At 34.4% G+C, this 11,430-nt stretch overlaps 1 protein-coding gene across 1 annotated transcript in view; it reads left to right on the top strand.

Moving 5' to 3' along the window:
• Positions 1 to 11,430, top strand: part of LOC106121815 (uncharacterized) — a 33,091-nt gene continuing 21,661 nt past the window's right edge. The window contains exon 1 of the mRNA XM_013317634.1: positions 1 to 481. Coding sequence (XP_013173088.1) covers positions 356 to 481 — 126 coding nt within the window. The 5' untranslated portion in view covers positions 1 to 355. The remainder of the gene's footprint in view (positions 482 to 11,430) is intronic.

Raw genomic sequence — 11,430 nt, 5'->3', positions numbered from 1 at the left:
GCAGTCGACCGCGCTAGAGTTCGCGTCGACTCTCGTCAATCTCAAAGCGAACGATTGAAGTTGTGAAAACATTTATCTAGTGCGACATCGTATTACTTACAATTTGTGTTACTTTATGTTAATGTATTACTTTATTAACATAATTCTGTTAACGATTTAAGTTATCTTCTTCGAAACAACTCAATTTTTCAATAATGTTTTTCGTGCCGAAAGCTTTTCAGTAAGATTAGCGAAGTTTAATATTTTCAGTTTGTTTTAGTTATTATGATAACTATTCTTGCGGGATTCGTGTCCCGGTTATGATAAAGCAAAAACATTGACCGGGACTTGACTTTACTTAGGAATACCAAAGAAAATGTGTGCCAAAATGTTATATAGTTCGCTGTTGCCTATTGTAATGTTATGGATTGGAGTGCTCGCCGAAGAGGAAGTTTCATCTCCTTTGCGGGTAGCGCAATGTAGAGCGACCTGTTTGCAAAAGGTAAGATTATATTTCATTGTAGATTACTATCTAGTTTTACTTTTAATCACACGCTGTTTTTCTTTTGTGTAGTAGGCAAATCCTATATTATTTCAATTTTATTTTGCTCATTTACGTAACATTAATCAATGATTTTACTGGTTCAATTAATATTCTACGTATAGATGTATACTCCGTGCTATATTAATTCCATTCGTTTGTCCCTCAATCAATCACACCGAGGCTGCCCGTTAGGCCGTCAGCGGCCGCTACACGTACAGTCTGAACATTAAATTCGTCACGAACCTAATGAAGTATTCCGTAATATTAAAAGATGACTTAACATAAAAGACGGTAACATTTCTTTATAACTCGTAACCCTGTCAAAAGTTAATTTTAACAAATACTAATGTTAACTGTTTATTCGAGTGTTAATGAAAGAAGTCAACTTAAATTTAAATTAGGATTATTATAATTATTATAGAAACCAATTACAACATCTAAACTGTCATTGTGATAGATCCCGTAATGCTTAACAGGCATATTTAGGAAAAAGATCGGAACATAACAAAAGGAACAAAATGAATCAATTAAATTAGATATCCACTTTTAAAAGCGCAAAAATCTTCTAAAACAATATAATCAGTTTATGACACGGTCTGCAATACATAATTCACACGTTCAAAATTACTGTATCGCCATTGCGCTAAAATTTAATTTGGTAGAGCAAGCATTAGTTTGAAGTAGTTCATAGTAACAATTATAAGAATAACATAATAATTTTTTTAAATTTTATCAAACGTAGAAAATTTTGATGTATTGATTTTACAACATATACGACATATAGATAAGCATTGGTAAATATTTGTAAAAGCCTCATTGAGGTTACAACTTGAATTTATTTCATTATCCTCAACATTTATTGGTCGGCGACGCTAACGAACCGCAATCACCGCGGTCCAGTAGTTACACCTTTAGATCAAATATTTACTCTCTACCCACAAACATAAAAACACTCTCTCACTCTCTTCACAACAGGATAGGTAGAGATAACGAATTCCTATACGTCCTATACGTTACGTTTCTGACTCACATCCAATTTATGACGTAATATTTTTTCCTATTTCAGTGTTGTCTTTCAAGTATTAGCCTAACTTAATTGATAAAGACAAAATAGATGTATCAGGATTAATCATAAATAATTCCATAAAAATAACTAAAAACTTTTTTTAATTCCTTTATATGACAGTTTTATCGTATGCGTTTATGTAGACCGCGTAGATTCGCTAAGCATGTTCTCTTTACATTTTTTTATTATCATATATGCACACGAACGTCACCTATCCATCTTATATCATTGCGTTTCTTCGACCATTGTTGAAACAAGCTGTGGATATAAAAGCAACAAAACACAACGTTATAATCATACATGAACAGTAAGTCTTTTTAAGTCATAGAAAGAATTATAAGGAATATGGGTTCACTTTAAGTAATTTTCAGTAATGGTCAAGGTATATCTGCTTATCGTAATCATTAGTGTATTCAATAAAGCGCATGTTACACGATTTTAAGCATTTTCACAGGTCCTTGCCAAGATAATCCGATACAATATAACGCTCAATATTTACGGACAGAATTTATCTAAACAGGTTATGTTATTTATTTGAACCATTCGAAACAGGTTGCCGCTGTTATCGCTATCGGGACTATGCGTCCATAAATGTAATTTGTATCGACTATCCCCTTTAAATCGAAATAAACCTATTTGTTTCAACTCTGCACAGCCATTAAGCAAGGATGTAATAAAATTTTATTGTCGGTCTCATGTTTTTTCCAACATTTGCATTTCAATTTTGTACACCCTTTATTGGAAATCAAAATTGCTATGTTATACAAAGCCAACGCGGCTTATGAAAGATAAATATTCAAATCAACATACAAACATATTTTTATCACATCTTACTTCAACCAGATGGGGTATTTAAAGGGCCTTATAATTCAAGCTAATTTGAAAGCAATATTTCCCGTCTTATTTAATTGGATTCTTTGACTTCTGATTAGAAGTCAAAACCCAATCACTCGATTGTACGTGACTATATACCCGATCTGTCAGGTAGAGGTATCTTTATACAAAGCTAATCGGCCGTAGAATTGTTTCGGAGGTTTCATTGTTGGGTATTTTTTCATTAATTTCATGTTACCCATATCATGCATTAGTTAAACATTTCAAAAATTGACATCTGTTGATAATCCGAGCCGTTCGCTATAATCACGCGTCGTCGGATTTTTTGTGCAATCCTTCGCATTTAGTGGAATCTTTTTTTGTTCAGTCTACCTGCGACTAAGGGCTCTGACAATGCGCTGTTCAATGCTCTTTTTTTTCTCCGCTCGCTTAGGGAAGGATGTGCGTGACGTTTGTAAGGACGGAAGGATAGACAGCCTTGAATTCTTTGTCCGGATTATTAGGATACCATTAGATAATTTACGATCACACAAAGAAAACACTGTACACAGCTCTTTATGATGTATGTCAGCTTCCGTTGTAAGAAGATTAGAGACCAAAAGTTAATGTATTTGTCACAAAAAATACAAATTACGGTTAAGCTACTAACCGACGTCAAAAAATTTGATGACGCTACGTATTTAAATGGGTCATAAATATATTAAAACTTTGAAAATTGTTGTTTAAATATATTATTGATAAAAAAACATGAATCTCTATGGATAAAAACCTTCCTACAAAAAACCTATTTTGTAGGCTCGACGAGTCTACAAAAACTCTGCTACTTTTTAAACAGTGATGCTAACACTGGCCAGAAAGAACTCATTTAAGGAGTCATACAAAAGATTTTATTTAAAAAGAAAAAAGTAGACGGGCGCATTGTAACGCCTTATGCTGTCGCCAGAAACTATTTCCTCTATTGTATCTCATTGCAACATGGTCCTTTTTAAACATCGACCCATGTTTTTCTATTTCTTCTTGAACTTTTTTGTTTTTTGGTTAAAAGCGTGCCTCCCTCGATGTCGACGCGGACTTTGGAGACATGTGATGAATTTTAAAAAGTGTCTGCAGTAAATGCCAAGATATGCTTATGACTATGTAGGACCGTGAACCATGTTCATAACTTTACTTATTCTTCATTTTTAAGGACACTTTTTTTTTTTTTTGGGACATACAATATCCAGAAAAAAAAGTCATCAAACCTATACCATCGAGATTTATTAATTAATTTAATGAGTGTTACTTTGTAAAGAGAGCATGAATAACAGCCGCCTCACTATTGCAAAAAATGAACCATTCCCATGATCGCGAAATAAAATCTCAATTAGAAATTTAGGAACGCCTTCCTGCCACGATCCCTTTTCGAGTCGGTCAGGTTTCGATCCAGCTTTATTATTTTATAGTTGAACCTAACAGGTACGGTAGAAATTCTGATGGAAACAAAAGTGAGAAAAAAAATTAACAGTCAAGGTCTCGGCTGCACGTCCTCGGGCCACGGAGCGTTTAGAAAAAATAAACGAGAAAGTCCCAGCCGAAATGACCTGCGTTTTTGTCCATGATTTGTTTTCGTTTTTGTTACGTTTGAGTTCATTTGGAAGTAGCCATGTCCGTTGCTTACTGAATTAACTTAAATTGCCTCCAGTGTTTTTTTGTTCGTTTTTAAGTTTTTGTGTTTTGCTTTTGTGATTTGCATCTTTAGTCTATTCATTAAAGTACGAAGAGCTATTTGTTTTCTTTACGTTTTTTATTATAACATCGGTTCTCACTTACCTTTATAGTAGTTTTGTAATTTTACAAATATAAAAAGAATCATTTGCCGAGCATTTTGCAATTTATAGCTATCTTTGTTCTCCTTAAAATAACTTTTGCAAATGTAAACAAAAGGAATTATTTTGTTGTTCGTTCAAAACTCAATGTAACTTAAAAACCTGTCAAATGTTTTATTAACTTATCGTTATTACTTGTTTTAATAGTGCATTACCCGTAAGGTGAGAAAAAGGCGAACACGAGAAAGCGAACGAGAGCAGGAAGAGATCGCAGGAGCTCAGCCCGTGAAGGGTGGCTTATCCAGCAAGGCAGTCGTAATAGAGCCGTAGAAGAGCGGGCGATTAATGATTCATGACCCTTCGCAGCGCAGTGTCATCAATATTATTCTGTTTGTAGCTCGCGCGTTGGCCCACCCTCGCCCGCGCCCCTTTCATACATAAATAAGCGCGACACGTCGTCTTCTCTGATTACATCGCGCCGATGTAGTGAGAAATAGTGTGCTCGGATGCTGAGCCCGTCTTTTGTTCAATATATTCTCCGGAGACACCGAATGAATAGTTAACATAGTGTGCTCAACGCGCATGTTTACGGTTTCGGATTTCTCTTAAAGATCCTGGATAAGGAAAGGTGACGGAATTTATTTGCTTAGCGGTAATAAGCCGATGTTACAATCGAGTTGAGCTTCAACTTAGACTATACTTTTTATAAATTGATACGTTTCATTTTCGAGCGTTCGTTTTTTCTTTTGAATTCTATCCGTTATCGCTTGATGTTATCTTGGTAGAATATAATAACATCTTCGGAGTCAGTTATAAGAAATCATTTATGATCTATAAAAAAAAATCATGGGTGGGCCAACAAATATAGACACAAGGTTGTAAATAATGAAGTAAACATAGCTTTTGTTATCAACAAAGCTACCAAAATTTATAAGGACCACCAGTATTGTAAACTTTTACCTCTATTAGTAGTCCAGACAAAGATATCGAGATTGAATCTGGAATTTTTGCTCCGGTGGCAAACTATACAACAACCATTCGGCTTCATTTTCAATTTTTAAAGTCGAGGTTGTTCACAGACATATCAAAATTCATTGTAGTGGTCCCGCCAAGGTCAACGTGTGAATAAATTTAAAAAATAAAACCAATTCAACACATAGTTACATAAAATCTGAGTAAAGAATACTGAATATAATTTGAGCTAAACGAAGTGCAAAATTATATTCGAAAAATATATAAAACTAGCTATCGCCTGCGACGCCGTCCGCGCGGTGGTAAAAATAAACATAATTAGTAGCCTATCTGTGCTTCCAGATTATGCCAAATTTCAGCGAGATTCATGTAGCCTTTCTGTAGATACTTTCAAACAAACTTCATCCATCCACCCAAACATTATCATTCATAATATTAGTAAGATATATTTAAAGTTAAGAGAGAAGATGAAGTCATAGTCATCTTAGGTAGGTATTTTATACAAACACAAGCGAACTTCCAGTATTTTAATAATAAAAGGTAATTTAGCGCGCGTAAATTGTGCTCAAATATCACAATGCTTCATTATAAGCATAATTAAACCGTAATTCATTTCGAACGCGACACAGGAATGCGCCATTACCCATATACGACCTGAAATAGTTCGATGCCTTCTAAAAATAATAAAAACATAGTAACTAGAAATTACATGATGTCGCTTTAGCCCTGCTGATGATAAAGAGACTTAAGTCACGCGATGCATTCGGACGCCCAAACTTTACTACATTGGACATTGCTCCTAACATAAATCTCCTTTTGTCTCAATACATTAATTAGTAATTGATTGAGACAATAAGAAACTACGTAATTTACAAATAATCCGCACTAAAGCCAAAATTAACTTATATTACGAAAATAAAACTATTTTCGTTATTTTTTTATTCGCGCCGTCGCATATTTTTCGCATTTCATTTATCATTTAATATTTAAAAATGTGCAACATTCTTAGTGGCCAGTACAATATCTTTAAAAACAACCTCCTTGACTCCCAAAGAGGTCGAATATATTAAGCATCACTAAACACGACAACTTAAGAACAACTTTTTAGTGACCAAAGACTTCACACGTCGCTAACATTCTACAAGTAGTATGTTCTACTAAATGTAACAATACGAGGCGGCCATTGTTGGTGGCAGTGAAACAATTAAATATCCCTTACGGGTTGAATTCTGTGACGTTAAAGTGAACGCGAGATACGCCTCGCTCCTGATAAATGATACGCCCGTTCCTACAACGGTTCGCTTTTAATCCTCAAACGACCATTGTGTCCCGTCCGATATTTGACAGTAACAGTTTCCTTCCTCCGCAGACACCTACGTTGGTTTTTTCTAAATTAATGGCGCTCTCAACTTTATCTTCCTTCGAAATCAATCCTCGAGCAAGTGACATACGACTAATTTCAGTGAACTGGTCCCATGTGTTTATCAAAAGAGTTCTACGGTAATTTGATATCAGTTTTAAGATTTCTTTTTAAATTTGATATACCATTTTACACTAAGATTTAGGCGTCGATATTTTTTTTATGAATACAATAAAGAACTTACTTTCAACTAAAAGATATCAAAGCAATATATTATCTTGTCTCTACTCATATGTAAAAACCTCCTCAATAAACCCAAAAAAACGCACTAGGATCTTTTCCAACAGCCGAAGTTGTCACAAATCGCAGTAAAAGTAACTGCTTTGATTAAAATATTCATAAAAATGTTAATAGCAAAGAATTTATATTGGTCCATTAACGTAATTTTTGAATTTTTAAATTTTGAATTAGGAAGACAAACGGCCATTAGCCCCACTTGACATCGGTAAATTAAATCAAAAAGTTCTTGTATCTGATACATTTCAACTGTGAGTAAATTAAAATATTCAAGGTAACGATCAGAATGATTAGAAATTATGACGTAACTTTTTCGTTTTGTGTGAGCGCGAGCGGTCATTTTGATTACGTATTCAATACACCAGTAATTCCTACATCATTCCTAGTTGATTGGTATTCGATTAGAAGCAGCTGCTCTCGGGTAAGGCGTTCACTAAGCTCTGCACTATTCGATGGAATGGAGATAGTTTTAATGCTCGTAAATTTCGTACCGAAACTAACGCTCCATCGACTAATCGATTTTAATAGATTTCGCCAAAGTTTAAATAATCGACAATCAATTTCCAAATTAGATATTTTGTTTGAAATCTCATAAAATAAAGTCCTATTTATATAGATAATTTCAATCGTTTCAAATCAGAAGGTTCTCCTGAAAGTTTTTCACAACTGATAAAACCATAAACATCTAAAAAATTAAACAACAATTTGACATAAAAAGAATATTAATGACGCATTACAGACTGTTTATTACTCGTAGTGTTATAGTGTTTCGCTATGTGTAAAATTGTTACATATTACGTTACTACAGCAAGCAATAAAGGAGTATACTGAGCCCACTTCACGCATCGCTTATTCGGCTTAAACAAAGCACAGCAGGATGCCCCATTATGGGCGGAGCCAATACCATGCACTGCGTAAACGCAACTGAGTTTAAAGAAATTTAAAAAGAGTGGGGATAAACGAAAGTGGGGAAGGATTAATTTTGCTTTTAATTAAAACATTTCCTTCACAAAGTTCCTAATTAGAAAACACAAATCACTCTCCTACGAAGCGGTTTTGTTTTATTTAACAGTAAATAAGGTGTCAAAATTTATTGTGCCCCTAAAATTCCACTCGGTCGCAGCCGGCCCAAATCTCTTTATCTGTGCATTAATCTTTTAAAACCCATAAAAACGAATCTTTGGATCTCACCAAATATTTTGTACGAAATTGATGGAGAGACCGTCACTTATCTAAGACTCAAATCTACGTGCGGCGATCAAAATTCTTTGAGGTGTCGATACGCGGTACAAAAATCTGAATTATTTCTGCCTCATAATAAACTTCATGGTTTCAAATTAATAATACGACACAGAAAAATAAAATAAGATTTAATGTCTGTAATTTGCATCTTAGTAGCACAATTTTACACTAATAAGCAAAGATGCAAAGTTGCTTTTGCATTTTTGTTGTTAGGTGCGTACAATTTATGTAAAGTAACAAAAAAATTTAGGATATGAGAACAAAGAAATTCCTTTACAGTTTTTTGTTCTATCTATGCCTTCTGAGAAGTTCTAATAATAACTCGAGTACGTATATATCACTACTGTACAACCACTTAAAGTGTGAACCGATCATGGGCCTCGCGTGGGCCGCGCAGTTGGTATTCCTCTTACAAAAAAAGCATGAGGCACCCCGTTGTTTTAGAGGAAAAAAATAATGAAATATGCCTGTTTATAACGTTTTTTATGTAAAACGTTGAGAGTTTTAAGTGTTGTATTTATAACGAACAACCCGCGGCGTGTAATAAAATTTGAGATCCAGCAAGTAACATCCACGTTTTTATTTTAAATTGAATATCACTTGTTTCGTAATATCGGTGTTAGAAATTGACACACAATAGCGTAAAATGCGTTTAATTACTTTCACACCGATAATCATCTACAATGTACGGACCCCCCATAATCTGTCCTGTTTCTCTTCTTACGTCCACGGTACAGAGAGAAAGACATAACATGTGTACACGTGAGAAGTTATACCACATAGAAACAATGTATTTTATTATCAACAGTCTAGCTATTTTAGTATGTGTTAATTCACAAGCTTTTGTATTACCAGCTACCAGACACGAAAATCATAAGTACAACAGTTTTTGCCTCGTTCGAGATGTTAGCTGTAGACCTCGTTACGATGAAATGAATTAAAGTGGGGAACTATTTACGGAATGTCTTGCCTATTCTTATTAAGAGAATGGTTTCTAAACTAATTTTAAAGTCACTACGAGTCATGTGAATAAACACGTTGCGAACAAGCGGTGCTGGGAACGTTGACAAAAATACCAATAGGGTGCCGAACGATCTGTCTCCAAGGGCCGCCTTGCATGTCATGCCCAATAACACATATCAATGTAGCGTGCATTTGGCCACGCCACTCTAAACAAACTATTTCGGAACCACTTGCTGTGGATACATTGTTCTTTGACTGAAATAATTAATCAAACACCAGAGAATAGCTTTGTTTCAACGTCTAATGTAACCGGTCCAATACTACCGAGAACATTCACAATCAATTAGGAAGTTGATTATCAATTTGGCTCAGCATTCTAAACAACAACGACGTTTTTTTCGGATGCTCGGACAAGTTCGCCAAAAAATATGTTATGCAATGATGATTCTTGAGTATCCTGGCACAAAAATCGTTGAATATTCCTGCATGAAATACCTGAATTATTGGCAATACTTCTGCATTGCATACTTAAATATTCTTATTGTTAATCAATACTACAATACCATCTAAGAAAGCATATTTTTATAATAATTGAAGATAAACGTATGTCACTGATGTTGAAAATGTTATGTTGACGATTCTAGAAGCTATTAATAAGAAGCCGAGACGGTAATCCAATTGAAGACAATGTTCCAAATTAAACAAAAAACGCTTCTCGATAAAACGAATTAATTAACATAATCTTGATAAAAGTTTCTACGGAAAGATAAAGTACAGATAAGATCATTATTATTTATGACAGCGTTTAAACAAGCTAAGCCCATGGCGAAACTAGTGTTTTATTATTTCATAAATTTAAACTTTACAACCATTATTGAAACATTTAATTATCCGTGGTTGTATCGATAATAATTTATTCAATTTCATTGCCGTTTAGTTGCACAAAGAACGGACAGGTTTATTATCATCGTCCAGATATTTTAACGAACTCAAGACTCAAGATACGTCTAAAATAAAAGCGGAACATGTCGGAGCATTTTTTGTTCATCCGACACGCCATTTAAGTCACAATCGTAAATTTTATTGAAATGTCGCAACAGCGATCGCCGCACGAGATGTCTTGTCTTCGGGGACGAATTTATGCGTAATTCGTAAACAAATTGACGTGTTCGAGTAAAGTCTGTGAAGGGAGGCAACGCTTGACGACTTGACACTTCTTTTGAGCGGCTACAACGTTTTTTTCCAAGAGGATATTTATTTATGTATATTAGACAACTACAAACATTGTCAATGTAATAAAGGTACTTGATTTATATCCAATTGATTGTTTTTCTACAATTTTTACACAATTACATAATACAAAAAGATAGAAGACAAGTAATGTTTAGGTCTTGATTTTTCATGTAAAATATTATCTTCATCGTATTTTGGAATCTCTTGTGTTTTGCAATTTGTGACTTAACTCTCCAAATAAACACTCGGATTAAGTGGCTTGTCCATCTGGATTTTACTGCACTATTACACTGATTCAAGAAAATTCCAATCGCACTTTACCTTTTACGGTATGAATAAGTATCGATACAAAAAACAAAGTAATAACAATTGGGTAAGTTGGATTTAATGTTTTGTTTGTTGTTTTGGAATGTCACTCGGCTGCATCGCATCGGCGAGCTTGTATGGCTTCGTAAGTCGTACGATATCAGATAACACAATGGTCCGTGAAATCTTTTTATTTGAACTTTCTTCGTTCCTGTAATCTGTTGACATTTTTCATTGTGAGAGTATCATTTGTTTCATCGGATACGGAACGTTTGCTATAAAATAACGTTCGATTTCCGCGTTACAATAGGTTTAAGCCTTGTAGAATTTATTGATATTGATCTTATGATAAATTAATTTGGATTAAATATTACAAAAAATGTTAAAGAACTAGTAACTAGTAATGGTTGAATAATCAAATATAGCATAAATGTTCGCACTATTTTTATCTATTCAAACAGTTTTCACCATAACAAATCATCATTTACCATTTATTAGCGTGAAAAATCAGATATAAAGTGGGTTTAATTCGCCGTACCTCTTGATCATTTTGATTGAGTTCAAAACAAACAAGAGCGTCATAAAAATGTTTGGTATCTAAGTCGCCTGCAGCGAATGCCTTGCTCTGGGCGTCCTGCTGCTAATGTTGCCATCTAAACGACCATCATGCGTTCTTTACGCGAGCCACACCGCCCGTCCCAGCGTGTTTATTTCTAATCGCCTCTTAAATATTGTTATTTCTGTTCCGATTCTAATTCGGATGTATTTATTGGAATACATCTGGATCTCCCTCTCTGTCGTTTACATTCCCGTTAATGGTTATCGTTCA

This window comes from Papilio xuthus, unplaced genomic scaffold (genome assembly GCF_000836235.2).
Source record: "Papilio xuthus unplaced genomic scaffold, Pxut_1.1 DF826938.1, whole genome shotgun sequence".
Lineage (NCBI taxonomy): Eukaryota > Metazoa > Arthropoda > Insecta > Lepidoptera > Papilionidae > Papilio > Papilio xuthus.
The sequence above is the reverse complement of the archived record's forward strand: the minus strand, read 5'-3'. Positions and strand labels throughout refer to the sequence as shown.